Source organism: Tachysurus fulvidraco, chromosome 3 (assembly GCF_022655615.1).
Source record: "Tachysurus fulvidraco isolate hzauxx_2018 chromosome 3, HZAU_PFXX_2.0, whole genome shotgun sequence".
Taxonomy (NCBI): domain Eukaryota; kingdom Metazoa; phylum Chordata; class Actinopteri; order Siluriformes; family Bagridae; genus Tachysurus; species Tachysurus fulvidraco.
In genome coordinates this window covers 32,916,113-32,932,884 of record NC_062520.1, presented here as the reverse complement: position 1 = coordinate 32,932,884, position 16,772 = coordinate 32,916,113, and the positions used below count along the sequence as shown (strand labels likewise).

At 41.5% G+C, this 16,772-nt stretch overlaps 1 protein-coding gene across 1 annotated transcript; it reads right to left on the bottom strand.

Moving 5' to 3' along the window:
• Nucleotides 1-16,042, bottom strand: rmc1 (regulator of MON1-CCZ1). Its single transcript, XM_027162109.2, has 20 exons — nt 15,853-16,042; nt 14,249-14,325; nt 13,385-13,469; nt 13,252-13,308; nt 13,071-13,157; nt 12,788-12,928; nt 11,703-11,806; nt 10,100-10,189; nt 9,838-9,943; nt 7,450-7,558; nt 6,881-6,925; nt 4,525-4,578; nt 4,256-4,384; nt 3,107-3,213; nt 2,838-2,957; nt 2,638-2,715; nt 1,804-1,908; nt 1,295-1,363; nt 961-1,186; nt 1-798 (listed from the first exon to the last, which is right to left on the bottom strand). The coding sequence occupies exons 1-20, from the start codon at nt 15,949-15,951 to the stop codon at nt 719-721; spliced, it is 1,968 nt and encodes a 655-aa protein (XP_027017910.2). The 5' UTR covers nt 15,952-16,042; the 3' UTR covers nt 1-718.
• Nucleotides 16,043-16,772: the final 730 nt, after the last annotated feature.

Genomic DNA, 16,772 nt, shown 5'->3' with positions numbered 1-16,772 from the left:
TATTGTGCAATTATTTATTTATTGCATCTCTCAGTTTCTGCTCTGTACATGAACAAAATTCTACAAATTTCTTGTTCTATGGTGTTTTGTTATTTACTGTTTACATAATTATTTACACTATAATCCCCTACAGTATGTGGACATCTCATCCTGTTCCATCTGATATCCCATGCACAAAGCCTGATGTGGAGAACCTCAAGTGGTTTGAGGCCTGAAAGCAACCTCACTGAAGACCTTTGGGTTGAACTGGAATGCTGACTGTGCACCAGTATCTTCTCACCTTACTAATACTCCAACAGCTGAATGACACAAATCTACACAGCCACCTTCTAAAATATAGTGGAAGTCATGCCCAGATAAGTGCAGGGAAGGGGCAAACCCGAGTGAACGCTCTGGTGGCCACATGTTTTTCAGGAAGGTTAGTAAATGCCTAATAATCTCATTTGCCTTAAACTTTGTCACATGACTTGCACTGCAACCAAAGCCTGCACAGTATAAGACTTATAAAAGATGATGCAAAGTAACAGAGCCGTACGAACTTGTGACTTAACTTGATAAAGGTAAATGATAAAGGTCTCATTCACAAACACATTTATGACATAAGAATGAACTGAACACAGTTTGAATGTGAAATCGTAAAGATGTGAAACATTTTTCAGGCAGAATGATGAGTTATAATTGCTTCAGGAACCTGGCTAGTAAATCTCCATCCTTTTCTTTACACAACTGGGAGTTTCATCAGTGTTTGTTCCCCGAACACTTCTTTGAAGTAGGTGACGTGTTCCTCACAGTGTTCACCTGGAATACATCACGAACGCTTCAGCATGCTACGGCACAACACTCACACTTTACTACTAGTAATAAATAATAATTAAATAACAACATTAAGGAGTAAAATAGTGAAAAAAAGGGGATGTGATCATTAACATTACGAATGTAAAGCAGAAAAGCCCCAACTACCTGGATTAAAAGCAGGATTGCCACGTAACCTAAAGTTTCTTTGTTCAAAGAACCGGAAGATTGTATAGAAGAGCATCGTGTCCTTCGTCTGCCGGGCAGCATCCAAAAACTTGCGTGCTGAGACGTTGTCATGGCCACCGACACTGCGGACAAATCGGAGAGCTTCGAGAACTTGCTGTTTCGACAGAAGTACCTCCACAATCTCGTCATTAGCTGTGGAGAGCCTCTGATGGACAGACGCACAGACGCACAGACGCACAGACACAGATCATTTGAATGAACTCAAAATAATCCCAGCAGAATAAAAACAGATTATTATGTGTACATCATTTACCTTCAGCATATCTAGAGAGAGCTGGTGAGCAGGAGGGTACGTGCTCTCCAAAGACAACAACAGACAAGCCTAATCCAGTGAAAAACAATATATACATCAGAGGGTTAGTTTCTAAGAACTAAAAAAGAAGGGAAAACTAAGAAGTGATGCATTAATGATATAGTTTTATTACATAATTATTCATTCTGATGATATAAGGAATGTTGTCAGTAAAATTATTTGCCTGGTTTATTAGAAATAATTCAGCCTTTACAACACAAGTAATAAAAATAAATAACATGTGACTGCACACTGGACTTAATACTCAGAGTACTAGAGAACATCCTTTGGACGTTTTGGTGTAAAAGTTCAGTTCCAGTGACTTGAAGTTGCCACGACACCTTGACATTTTGCCACCCATCACATTACTGACACTTCTGGTCTTTCCTATAAATGAAGCTCTTCTATGCAGAACTGCTATAAATAGAACTTCTAGAAGCACAATGAATCTTTGTTAGAGCCGAACTCACCAGTGGCTTGGAGTCACTCAGCACATGATACTGGAGGAACTGGTGAAGCATGTAGAAGAGATTATGCTGGACCAGAGTTTTAATAATCAGCTCATAAAAGTAGTGCTGTGTGTGAAGAGAGAATGTCAAGTGTGAAAAAAGCTTAAAACACAACTTTGTATATCTGCATGTCCAACAACAACAAAAAGCCTATTGTGTAAATACGCATTAATACTACAATCTGATAACAACATGGTTTTTACTGATAAAAAGGAGATACTTTAATATTTCACATGTAGAATTCTGACTTTATCAATACTAACTGTAGTTTCATAATTTTCAAAACAAATATATCAATAATGCTAAAATGATGCTTTATTAGTTATCATTGCCTGTTATCTGAAGAATCATTCATTCATTTTGTCTCTACTAACTGAAGAGTCCACGGAAACACTGACAGCATTAACTTTAGTAAATAGGGCTTTAACAGATTGTCTGTGGGATCAGACCAGATAACAGATTGTCTGTGGGATCAGACCAGATAACAAATTGTACCTGACGTCACCTGTACTATAAGTGCCGTACCTGACGTCACCTGTACTATAAGTGCCGTACCTGACGTCACCTGTACTATAAGTGCCGTACCTGACGTCACCTGTACTATAAGCGCCGTACCTGACGTCACCTGTACTATAAGCGCCGTACCTGACGTCACCTGTACTATAAGCGCCGTACCTGACGTCACCTGTACTATAAGCGCCGTACCTGACGTCACCTGTACTATAAGTGCCGTACCTGACGTCACCTGTACTATAAGTGCCGTACCTGACGTCACCTGTACTATAAGTGCCGTACCTGAACAGTGATTTGGAACTGGTTGAGTGAGCGAATGTATTCCATGAGAACAGCAATGACGAACTTATGTGATACACCCTGTAAAAAAAAACCCAGTATAATTACATGTAATTCTCACATTATAGTAAAAAACCAAAGACCCAAAATGAGAACAATATCAGAACAATTCATTCTTTCTAAATGCAGTGTTTGATATTTACCTTTTTCTCTGTAAATGCAGAGAAGACGTGTGTGTACATGTCTGACTGGTCAATAACTGCTTGTGTTCGAACTGGTCTTTTACAGGAGTTACTAAAGCGACTGGGTCCTGATTCCAAAGCCTAGAAGAAGAAGAAACAACTTAAACTATAAACTAGTTGCCAGTCATTGCTATCAGTGTTGCTGATTTTATAATACTTTATAGTTCAGTTATTACATTCATCATACTTTGGTAGCTTGGGAATGTGTAAAAGAAGGAAACTTGCATTACCAAAGTGTACGCTTGCTCTGCCTCCAGGTATTCTTTATACACTTGGTTTAGCTTATCAAATACAGTGGCCACTACAGGCAAGTTCCCTTTGTCTCCACCTACAAGCACTTACATACAGACAAGAAACAGACAAGACAATGTTAACTCAGGTTATATATAAATAAATAACACCATACAGTATAATTACTTCATTCGTTTACTGAAACACACTGGCCATTTTTAAGGGAAATATATCACATGCAAACAGGTTAAACTTTTAGTTTAAACTCGCAGTCAATTAAACTATGGAATAAAAATAAACAGCTAATTAACTGAATCATATTTAAGCTCTTTCCCTGGACTATTAACTAAGTTGGCTTTGAGATTCTACTCTGAGTCCTACTAAGGTGCAGAAATGTCTAAAATGGAAATCTTTGTAGATGAGAAACAAAAATGGGCCAGTGGGCTAACTCTAACTCCAACCCCAACCCCAACCCTAACCCTAACTCCAACCCCAACCCTAACCCTAACCCTAACTCCAACCCCAACCCTAACCCTAACCCTAACTCCAACCCCAACCATATCCCCAACCCCAACCCTAACCCTAACCCCAACCCCAACCCCAACCATATCCCCAACCCCAACCCCAACCCTAACCCCAACCCCAACCCTAACCCTAACCCTAATCCCAACCCCAACCCTTAGGTTGATGTATAGACACCACAGAGCAAGTCAATACTTTTCAAAAGAAAAATATTTGTCCACCACAAGACGAAGTCCCTTTCAGCGACTACGACATCTTATACTTCTAAAATTATGAACTAAACTGACTGACCTCTATTAGGGACTGGAACTTAGCTTACTCAGATCTACAACCTGTGGGTTACTGACTGAAGCTACACAGGGTGAAAACCAATGTATTTAAGGCTGGGCATGAAGAGCTGGTTACAGGGGAAGGGAGGAGGGGTCATTGTTGCTCGTGTTAACTGCTATGGACTATACCACAAACTTTAAATACACTGTTGTTGACAGAAAGAAAGCTGAAGCTTCGATCTGAAGTTAGATGCAGCAGTCGGTCTGCTTCATGGTTACAATTGGGTTCATACCAAATTATATCAGGTGTATGTAATAAAAATAAACTGCATTAACAGGTTCGTGTGGGTTGCGTACTCTGCGAGCATACGGACAGGATGACCATTTTGCAGTCACTTCGGTGCAGAAGAAAATCCATCAGTTTTCCTTTGTCTTGAAGAAGGTCCACTGTTGGATGGAGTTTCACGTGAAGGTACCAAAGATAACCTGACCAGAGGGATGACAAAGAGATGTCAGGTTAATAAATAAAACTACTTTATGTACATTTTTTAAATTCAACAATAAAAAGAAAGAAAAACTAAATTATTTACAGACGGATGGAAACCTGCCAGAAATTATTTTCTTACCTTCACTTGCACTGATTATGATATCTGGTTGAAAGACACTCCAAGTAGAGGAGTCTAAATGTTAAGGGAAACAGGAAAAGGACAGGAGACGCTACATAATAAACTAAATATTATTTTAAACTACGATGAACAGCCTTAAAGCTCACAGTAGGACAGGGAGTATGGGACAGTGTACTATAAGCAGTCACTTAAAGGCGTCTACATACCTGTGGATATATAACAAATATAATGGTGTTAAAAGTACACAACTGAAATGAACAATGCACATGCAGACACTTAGTGTAGTTAAACCTGACTGTACAGAGTATTAAACAGAAGCCCAGACCTCAGTCCAATCTGTGACTTCTCTCTATCCAATCCAAACCAGATTTACACTGAATCATAGTGACATTAGCCATCAGTCGCATATTGATCATCTCAACTATATATTTTCTATAATTATGACTAAACAAGGAAGAACATGACGAGTGTATAAACAGCATAATTATACCTTATTATCTGAAAATCGATCTCCAAACATCTGAACACAATACAATTATATTCAAAAGACTCAACACTTCATTGGGTATAGACAAGTACAAAGTACCCTAGATGGCAGCGGGGCAGTAGCACGCAGCGGGGCAGTAGCACGCAGCAGGGCAGTCCGGATACAATATGGTGTATTTTCCCTTTACACATTCTGTCTCACATTTCAGTTGATTGCTGTTCTGTACAATACTTTACATTACCGAATGTAACTGCTGCTATAACCATGTTGTGTTCATTACAGTATTTCTGCACACACAATATTGATTGAACATACAGTACGTACACTGGACGGGCGCCGTCTCTGTTTATTGTCTTTTGTGTGTTGTCTTGTATTTTTTGTTTGCACGTCTTTTGTCCTGCACCGTCTTGTCTGTCTTGTCTGTCTTGTCCTGCACTGTGTACACCAGCTTACACAGATACACTTTATGTGGCTAAGACTTACTAAGTCCTTATACCTCTGTGTGTGTTTAATGTAACACACTGATCCTGGGGAACGTTGTGTCATGTCACTGTGTACTGTAACAGTTATATATGGCGTAATGACAATAAAAGCTTCTTGACTTGACATTAAATGAAACAAACTAATCCACTCCGATGCAACTTGCCCTCTCTGTTTGCACATCTTAGTAACACAGACATTAAGAACTATACAGTAAAAGCATCTGATTTTAACATGTGCTTGGTTTAACACACACACACACACATCACACACATATATACACACACACACACTGTACTAAGGCTTTTTAAATCCTTTAACCTCTTTACAATTTAGAATAAAATCCTTCCACACCATTACATAGGAAACAGCTTTCTCCTTTCTCTCGGCCTTGCAAAGGATGTCTCCTGTTGTGTAATAATCGCACACTCATTTTACAGCTAAGGTTTACGGGCTTTGTTAACGTTTTTTGTTCATGTTTTTTTACCTTATTATCATTTTTTTATACTGATATATGCTTTTGGTCTTTTCAAATATCGCAGCATTTCTGATAATGACACAGTTTCTCTGCTCAGGTTTCTGTTGCTGTGTGAACCAGAGAAGACCTTGACCATAAAAGAGCCAGCTTTCTTTACACAATCTAACCTTCATTCACCTGTTAATATTATGTGTTGTATAACTGGTCCCAAACCTGTTCCAGCCTAGAGTTAGCCCTTAACATAGCAAGGTCCATAAAGAAATGGGTTGTCAAGCTTGGTTTGAAAGAAATCAAGTGGTCTACAGAGAGCGATGAGCTTCAACCATATTTTGGAATGAACAGCATCAGGTCCTCACCCAGCATCAGGTCCTCACCCAGCATCAGGACCCAGCATCAGGTCCTCACCCAGCATCAGGACCCAGCATCAGGTCCTCACCCAGCATCAGGACCCAGCATCAGGTCCTCACGCAGTATCAGGACCCAGCATCAGGACCCAACATCAGGTCCTCACCCAGCATCAGGACCCAGCATCAGGTCCTCACCCAGCATCAGGACCCAGCATCAGGACCCCACCCAGCATCAGGTCCTCACGCAGTATCAGGACCCAGCATCAGGTCCTCACCCAGTATCGGTGCCCAACCTCACTAATGCCCTTGTGGCTGACAGGACAAATCCCCACAGCTATATAAACAGATTTACATGGTCCTGCTCCCTTAACGTGGTTAATAACATGGGTAGATTGCAGAAGCCTCAGATCATTATTTTTGTGCATAATCATAAATTTGTATCTTAATATTAGTTAGTTTATTAGTATTAGCATCTATTTTATTTAAAATGCCTTAAAGGGGATTCCCCAAATCTTTTATTAATAAAATTAAAACAGCCAAAAGACAAAATGATTAAAAGGATACAGAGCTCACATTGCACTGACGCCTGACTGGGAGTAGCCACAGGTCCTGTGGAACAATAGGCAAGTCAATAATGATCAGATAAGCATGTATAATTAACACAGGACAGGCATTAACACTTACCATCCACTTTATTGGAAGCACTTGTACACCTGCACATTCATGCAGTTATCACGTGACAATGTGAAAGGAATCATGCAGTAAATTATTTACTTCACATCTAACATCAGAATTGGGGGAAAATATCACTTGAGTATTTTAGAAGTTGCTGATCTTCTGGGATCAAAACAGTCTGTAAAGTTTACAGAATGGTGCGAAAAAATAAGAACAGAAACCCTCCTGTGTGCAGAAGGTCTGCTGGCTGAAGCACGTCTCATAAAGAAGGACTGGTTTGTTAGATTGCTGCAAGAATGTGCGATTGTACAACGTGTTCCTAATCAAGTGGATGGCTGTTATACAGCATGTGCAGAATGTGTGAACAGACTTATGAGAGACAAATAACAAAAACAATGCATTTAAAGTAGATATTATTTTTACAATAGGTTTAAAAAGTTCTGGCCCTCTCAATGCACCTGTGACAGAGATCTTGTAGGGATGGATGGACTGTGCAGGCAGGACAGGTTGGTGAATGTTCACAGCACCATCTGGATCTTTTAACTTTATATCAAAGATAAAAGAGGTCTGGAAAAAATTAGAGCGGTTATTTGCAACAGCTTATTAGCACAGAAATGTTTAAAGGTGCGGTGTACGATGTTTTAAAGCCAATGTTAACATCTGAAATCACCAAAACAAACACGCCCCTAACCCAAGTGGGTGTGACCCCTGTTTTGATAGCTCCGCCCCACACATGCATACGTAACCCAGGCAACTATAATGGGGGAACCTGCTGGGGCGGCTGGCCGAGGGGAGATTTATATCAGTAAATGAACACAATGAGTAACACTGTGGTGATACAGATGTGTTTGTGTAGTAGTGTGTTTGTGTAGTAGTGTGTGTGTGTAGTAGTGTGTGTTGTAGTACTGTGTGTGTGTGTGTGTGTAGTACTGTGTGTGTGTAGTACCGTGTGTGTGTGTAGTACTGTGTGTGTTGTAGTACTGTGTGTGTTGTAGTACTGTGTGTTGTAGTACTGTGTGTGTTGTAGTACTGTGTGTGTAGTACTGTGTGTGGTGTAGTACTGTGTTGGTGTAGTACTGTGTGTGTTGTAGTACTGTGTGTGTTGTAGTACTGTGTGTGTTGTAGTACTGTGTGTGTTGTAGTACTGTGTGTGTTGTAGTACTGTGTGTGTGTAGTACTGTGTGTGGTGTAGTACTGTGTTGGTGTAGTACCGTGTTGGTGTAGTACTGTGTTGGTGTAGTACTGTGTTGGTGTAGTACTGTGTGTGGTGTAGTACTGTGTTGGTGTAGTACTGTGTTGGTGTAGTAGTGTGTTGGTGTAGTAGTGTGTGGTGTAGTACTGTGTTGGTGTAGTACTGTGTTGGTGTAGTACTGTGTGTGGTGTAGTACTGTGTGTGGTGTAGTACTGTGTGTGGTGTAGTACTGTGTGTGGTGTAGTACTGTGTGTGGTGTAGTACTGTGTTGGTGTAGTACTGTGTTGGTGTAGTACTGTGTGTGGTGTAGTACTGTGTGTGGTGTAGTACTGTGTTGGTGTAGTACTGTGTTGGTGTAGTACTGTGTTGGTGTAGTACTGTGTTGGTGTAGTACTGTGTGTGGTGTAGTACTGTGTTGGTGTAGTACTGTGTGTGGTGTAGTACTGTGTGTGGTGTAGTACTGTGTGTGGTGTAGTACTGTGTGTGGTGTAGTACTGTGTTGGTGTAGTACTGTGTTGGTGTAGTACTGTGTTGGTGTAGTACTGTGTGTGGTGTAGTACTGTGTGTGGTGTAGTACTGTGTGTGGTGTAGTACTGTGTTGGTGTAGTACTGTGTTGGTGTAGTACTGTGTGTGGTGTAGTACTGTGTGTGGTGTAGTACTGTGTGTGGTGTAGTACTGTGTGTGGTGTAGTACTGTGTGTGGTGTAGTACTGTGTTGGTGTAGTACTGTGTGTGGTGTAGTACTGTGTTGGTGTAGTACTGTGTGTGGTGTAGTACTGTGTTGGTGTAGTACTGTGTTGGTGTAGTACTGTGTTGGTGTAGTACTGTGTTGGTGTAGTACTGTGTGTGGTGTAGTACTGTGTTGGTGTAGTACTGTGTTGGTGTAGTACTGTGTTGGTGTAGTACTGTGTTGGTGTAGTACTGTGTGTTGTAGTACTGTGTGTGGTGTAGTAATGTGTTGGTGTAGTACTGTGTTGGTGTAGTACTGTGTTGGTGTAGTACTGTGTTGGTGTAGTACTGTGTTGGTGTAGTACTGTGTTGGTGTAGTACTGTGTTGGTGTAGTACTGTGTGTTGTAGTAGTGTGTGTTGTAGCGTGAGGTTTAGCTCTGTTTCACACGGAAGACCTTCAGTTCTCTCCAGCGCTGGAAAGCTGATCCTATATTAACACGTCCTACTTCTTGTCCTTATCGTAAGTCTTTCTTCTCTTTCTTTCTTTGTTTTTATCCTCCATGTCGATGTTAAAACCGCTGTCTGCTAATATCACATGCACACTGAACACTGTCTCCGCCCATATTGACAAGACACGCCCCTTTATGTGTGACATAAGCATAAAGGGGCGTGTCTGCTAATGTCACATGCACACTGAACACTCTCTCCGCCCATATAGACAAGACACGCCCCCTTATGCTAATGTCACACATGTGCACTGAACACTCTCATTGGCTACACGTTTGTTTAGTTCGTCGGCCCCTCCCAGTTCTCAGAGGCATTTCCCCAACATTCTGCACCCCACCTTTAAGGCTGCAGTGAACCAGAGGGTCAAACCTTGTAACTGCCAACCTGCAACCTTATGGAAACGATTTGAGATGCGCCTGCATGTTAAATCTCTACAGGAAGAGGAGTGATAGAGCAGCAGGATAAAGGAAAACGTACCCGTGAGCTCTGATGATGCACCACCACCAGGTTATCCACAACATTCAGAGCAAATTTGCCCGAAGTGTTCAGTTTCAGCACATGTGCCTTTTTACAGGATCCTTCTCTGTTGAATGTCAGACGGTTTGAACAGATAGATGTTTGGCATTAAAATGGCTGTATACACTGTATATACATGGGTCTGAGAGTGTGTGAACCTTGTGGACATTAAATCACTTACATATACAGAATGTGAGTTGTTCTAACAGAACATTCAGCTTACCGAACTAAGTGATACAAAACCACTTCTGCTCCTGAGCTGTTGGTAGTCCTGCTATGGTGTTTAAGATACATCACATAGAGCTGACCATAACTAACAGAAAGACAGAAAGAAAAGCAATGATGATTATATATGCAGGGATTATATACACATAATAATGTGAACATCAACAAAATCTGTAAGATCTCTGGATCAACATTTGCATCCAACCTTCATGAAACAGATTCATACAAATTCTGAATATTTTCTTATTTGGAACTTTGTTCCCTTCTCATCTAGCAGAATATCCTCTGGTTTCAGAGAGCTTCTGGGCTTCTGGGCTTCAGGGAACCTGTTTCTCAACCTTCTCTCCAAACTTTCCCACAATGTTGGGGTCAGGTGATTGAGCTGGTCAGGGCACATGGTGAAGTTCATACTGACTTTCCTCAAACCAACACTGAACTGTTTTGGCTGTGTGTATGGACACATCATCACCTCCATTTAACCCTTTGTTTAATTTCCAAACACTTGCAGTTCCACAACCATGTAGGCTAATGATGGGGTGAGCAGAACACCAAGATATGGACACAAATCTTCATAGATCCTCCCACGTTTGACTGCAGGAACCAGACAGGACAAGTTGTAGACGTTCACACATAAACTAGACCTGCTGTAGGGAATAATGTAAATGATGATTCATCAGACCAGATCACTTGTCTCCAGTCTTCAGCTGCTTGACTGTTTACATGGACGTTGACTGTGTGAAGTTCTGTTTTTGTGGTAACAGGGACTTTAATCCTTCAGCTGCTGGAAGTCAAAGCACCCCAAGCAAACCATCAGCTTCATCAGGGCTGGAGAGAAACCAGAATTATCTGCCAGGGCAACATCAGGGCTTCTGAACACCGCACAGGATTGGCAGCTGAAGGTGGACTTGTGTGGACAACTTAAGTTCCCCCAGCATGTCGTCAATACCACCTTGAGACCTGACATTGTCTTGGTATCTGAGGCAACAAAGAACCTGGTCATGTTGGAGCTCATTGTGCCATGGGAGGATCGAATGGAGGAAGCGAAAGAGGGCGAAATATGAAGGCCTCATCAATGACTGCCATAACCAAGGCTGGAAGGCAAGGTGCTTACCTGTGGAGGTGGGGTGCAGAGGCTTTGCAGGGCAGTTCCTCTACAGGGCCTACACTGCACTCGGCATCACGGCTGAGAGAAGAAGAAGAAGGGCTATCTGCAATAGCACAGAGGCTGCAGAGAAGGCTTCGAGGTGGCTCTGGATCAAAAGAGCAGATCCGTGGACAAATGCTGCTAGGGCACAAGCCGAGGCTTGATCAACCTCAGTTGGGTCACCTGAAGGAGGGTGTCTGATGTCCGAAAGACCCAAAACACCCAATGAGATCAGGAACATCACTGATGATGTGCCCTAGCTTCGCATCAGCTGATGTATCATTACAACAGAGTGTCTGAACTTCATTCACTATTCTTTACACACACAGTCATAACCGTGGAGGCTGTTGGGCTTGGAACACCAAATAGTCGGGCAGATGCTCCTGATAATATACATTATATACTGTATATATAATTCAGCATATGTGCTTTACAAGTATTATAACATCATACTCACATGGTGGCAACTGAAATATCACGTTCTGACAGGACCATTTTGGCTGGTTTTGGGGCAACCGGCAACTCAATCTCAAGCTTCGGCATTTTTGACATCGTCCCATTCTAAAGCAAATCATTAAAAAACACACAACACACAATCATGTAAAACAGTTCAGGACAGATTTATAGATTTAGATATACGATGACTTCATTGAATGAAAAACTGTTCAGGAATAAAATAGAAGAAGTCGACTTGGCCTAAAAACATCCCGGTTTAAACATCTGTATTTTCTGCTAGACAATTATCAGGACTTAAAGTATCAGCTGCTATCGGAGTCTCTGTCCCAGACACCACAGCACACCTTCTTGTGGAGTCCATGGCTTTGACAGCACAAGCAGGACCTACGTAATATTATTGTACTTGCACTAGATGAGTGAGTAGCGTTGGCTCTAAACAAGATGAACTCAAAAACTTCAGCTTTCATCCAGTAAATGTTAGATTTATCCTAAATCACTGTTCCCTCATTAAGCACCAAATCTTCCATCAGCTGAGCCGTTTGTTTCATGTGTGCAGTCCACAGACCAGCCGAGTATTGTGTCTGAACTGAACGACTGACCTTAACGACTGACCTTCTTTACTTTCATTAAACTCTAATTTGAAATAAGCTTGAAATGATAAGACATTGTGAACCATATATATATGTATGTGACTGCAGTAATACGTGCAACTTGGTTAGCGTTTAGCTTTTCTAGAATTACAGGTTATTTATTAATACTATATTTCACATTTAAATAATCTGGGAAATGGTTTGTAAAATAATTCCGTATTAAACAGTAATAAAACAATACGAGTGTGTAACCATAAAACAATAGTAATGAATTCCACCTATTTTATTACCTTCAGTTATAACAAAGCACTAAACATTTTAGTGTTAGTTTAGAGTTTGTATGTATTGTCTAATTGTGTAAAGATGTACAAAGGTATATATTTACAAAGATGTTATTAAATAAGATTCTTACTGAAATATTGTAACTAAAAAAAGAAATCCAACATTATACATTTCATGGGACTTTTCCATCACAAAGTAAATGTACATCACTCACTTTGAAAGCAAAAGGCTGCAGAACGTTGCCTTGTACAGTGGTGGACAGCACAAGGACCGCCGTCTCTGGGCAGTAAATATACCAGTTCACATTAATGCTCTGGCTCTTCAAGATCTTCACGCTTCGCTTTTCAGGCAGCACCTTTATAGGTAAAACAAATAATATGAAGTCTTTCTATTCAAAATAAATGCAGCGTTCAAAATTAGGAACTTAAATTAGATCCAGACACTTTTAACATACTCGTTGTTCCGACTCTGTAAATCGGACCGTAATGCTAATGTACCTGGTAAAATTCTATCCCCTGGTCAGTGATGAAAACTATTTCATTCCAGCTGGTCCAACAAAAGCCCAGAATATTAGAATTCTTGGTCTGTTGGTGTGAACAAATAAATTATAAACCATCATGTAGCTTGTTTGTTGTCCCAGAACTCAGCTTGTTGTAACGGTGTTGACTTTGAACGTACCTTGCATTCATGGGAGAATTCCAAATGGGGCAAATCGGGAATGAAGTTCATGAAATCCTGAAAAACAAAGTGGTACAGTTAGATGTCTGACAGCAGGTCATTTCTGTAACTCAGCTAGGATTTGGATACGTACCACTGTTTTTGGTGTTCGCTGAACAGCTAAGATTTTGTTCCCCAATGAAAACTTTATACACTTTACCTCCCCTTTGTCATCCATTCTGTGAAGTAAAAGGTAACAGAGAAAATTCAGTTCAAGAAATTGCTGTTCAAAACCTGCCAGATAACTGTGTGTGTGTGTGTGTGTGTGTGTGTGTGTGTGTGTGTGTGTGTGTGTGTGTGTGTGTGTGTGTGTGTGCGCGCGCAGCGAGACGTTAGCAGCAGACCCTTACACCCTTGTAAGCTGGGTGGGGGGTGGGGGTGGGGGTGTAAACCTGTTTGTCCAGCACATCCCACTGATGCTCTATCAGATTGGGATCCGGGGTATTTGTAGGCTGAACTATTTACTCAGGAGTCGTCTGAGTAACAGGATGTTCTGCAGTGTGACAGGACGCATCGTCACTGCAGTAGACCGGGTCATACAGGGGGAAGGTGTGCACTGATTGATGCACCACAACAACACAGTATTATTTTATTTTAATTACATTTATATCATTACAGAATCCTCATGGTATAATTAACAGGAACAACACAGAGAGACTGGGATTATCTGAGTGACAGGTGCTTAATACACCGCTGTTTCCTTACACTCTGGGCCACTTTCTACTCCAAACTGCAATCTAGCAGGATATCTGTCCATCTCCACCTGTCCATCTCCACCTGTCCATCTCCACCTGTCCATCTCCACCTGTCCATCTCCACCTGTCCATCTCCACCTGTCCATCTCCACGTCTCTCTGTATTAATGTTGTGTGCTTATGAGCACATACCCAGATTCCTCCTCATGCTGTTTAGTGACAGATGAACTTTTCCCCATAATGACGGAGTTTCAGATTCCTCACCTAAAAGCAATGGAGTTCTTGTCTTCTGGACCTTTGACCACGACCCCAGTGGCACCACCAGATCGCACAGCAAAAACCTAACAAAGCAGACATGGCACATGTGACTTCACAATGAATGGCACCAGTTTTTGTGTCATTTACACACTGTGTTCACACATTAACACTCATCAGTTGTTCCCTCTGATGCAACAATCAGTGAAGATGCAGTTGGATGCCCTACTGTACTGTTAGCTGTTGTATGATAGGCAAGATCTCCTGTTTACCCAAGAAGGCCAGCAGTACCTCCACTGTCTGTAGAGAGAGGGCAAATCTCCCCACTCCAGTCTTCAGCACCTTCTACAGAGGGCAACCTGCCACGATTACTGTGGACGACCCCTTTACTCATCTCAGACCCTCCACCACCCTGGCAGAAGGTGCCACCAGCAGAAGACTCCACAACAGTGGCTAATGTTGCTAGATTATTCAATAATTTACACATTACAGCTCTGTGCTCATCTCAGGGACTTTAGTATATTAGTGTTTACACACAGTCACTATTGCCCCCTGGTCCGAGGGTAACATCATTTAGCTTTTAACTCATCCAACTGTCTAAATTAAAGGAAGTCCCTCATTGTCTCTCTATCAATAAGAGTTTGGATGCACTGTGTTATTTAGTGCAGAACCTCATTGCAACCTTACGTTATGTTGTGTACACTCACACACACACACACACACACTCTCACACACACACACTCACGCACTCACACTCTCACAAACACACATACTCTCACACAAACACACACACTCTCACACTCACACACACTCTCACAAACACACACACTCTCACACTCACACAAACACACACACTCTCACACGCACTCACACTCTCACAAACACACACTCTCACACTCACACAAACACACACACTCTCACACTCACTCTCACAAACACACACTCACACCACACACCCACCTCTCACTCTCTCTCCCACCACACACCAACACAAACACACACACACCCCTCTCACACACCACACACACTCACACACACACACACACACACACACACACACCACACACATACACACTCCCCACCCCACCCCACACACCACACACACACTCGCTCTCTCTCACACACACACACACACACACACTCACTCTCTCTCTCTCACACACACACACACACACACTCACTCTCTCTCTCTCACACACACACACACACACACTCACTCTCTCTCTCTCACACACACACACACACACTCACTCACTCACTCACTCTCACACACACACACACACACACACACACACACACTCTCTCTCTCTCTCACACTCACTCACTCACTATCTCTCTCACTCAAACACTCACACACACACTCACTCACTCACTCACTCTCACACACACACACACACACACACACACACACACACTCTCTCTCTCTCACTCACTCACTCACTCACTCTCACACACACACACACTCACTCACTCACTCACTCACTCTCACACACACACACACACACACACACACACACACACACACACACACACACACACACACACACACAATAGAATGTGACAGCAGGATAGTTAGCATTAGCCAGCTAGCGTGCCGGTATTAAACCACATACCTGTTTATTAGCTTCATCAAAAAACACATTGTTGACACTTGATGCACTTTCAAACTGAACCGGATTGTCGCTTAGTTCTAAATAATAACCTGCGCTCATGGTTCAGGATAAATACAAGCTGCTATAGTATAAATGGTTAGTGTAGGAACTAGACACGTCACATGACCACGTCACATGACCACAACACGTGACCTCATCGCGTCTTCTTTGGACTCTTTAGCATTGCGCATGCGTACATCTGATTATGTGACGCCCACGAGCAGTTGGCTGAACGTCAGATGTTTTTGGTCACATTTACATTTAGAGCACGTGACAGATTCTTATACATACATAAGTGCTTAAGTCTCTAACGTGTAATACATTAGTGCTGGGCCACTAAGTTACATACTGAAGGGACCATGCATTTAAAACATTTGTTCGAGGTTACAATGAAAAAGTGTCAAAGGTTGTGTGTGTGTGTGTGTGTGTGTGTGTGTGTGTGTGTGTGTGTGTGTGTGTGTGTGTGTGTTTTAAATGCAAAAGATAGGGAAAGAAGTATTCTACAGTACATGTGGACGCACAGGAGACTAAACATATAAACAGACATGTATTCTAATAATATACATATTAATTATTTAATATTAATTATATACTACAGCAACATTTCCCTGAGATCCCAGACCTTTAAACTGTGATGTAGATTAATAGATTTAATGCATCATTAAATAGGGACGAACAGAATTAGTTTAGTATAATACAGTAGTATAGTATAATAATACAGTTTAGATTATATAGTTTATTATATTATATATAATAAGGTGATTATACTGTGAAACACTTCCACTCAGATTTAGGTCTGCACCCGTGTTTGTACAGTGTTGTATGTGTACACCATGTTAGTCTGTGACATGTCGCATATAAATATATGTATGTATGTTCAT

Coding starts and splice junctions, on each gene's coding strand:
- rmc1 (XM_027162109.2), bottom strand. CDS start 15,951: ATGAGCGCAGGTTATTATTTAGAACTAAGCGACAATCCGGTTCAGTTT. Junction 13,470..14,248: donor AAGAACTCCATTGCTTTTAG/GTGAGGAATCTG, acceptor TTTACTTCACAG/AATGGATGACAAAGGGGAGG. Junction 13,158..13,251: donor AATTCTCCCATGAATGCAAG/GTACGTTCAAAG, acceptor TCACACCAACAG/ACCAAGAATTCTAATATTCT.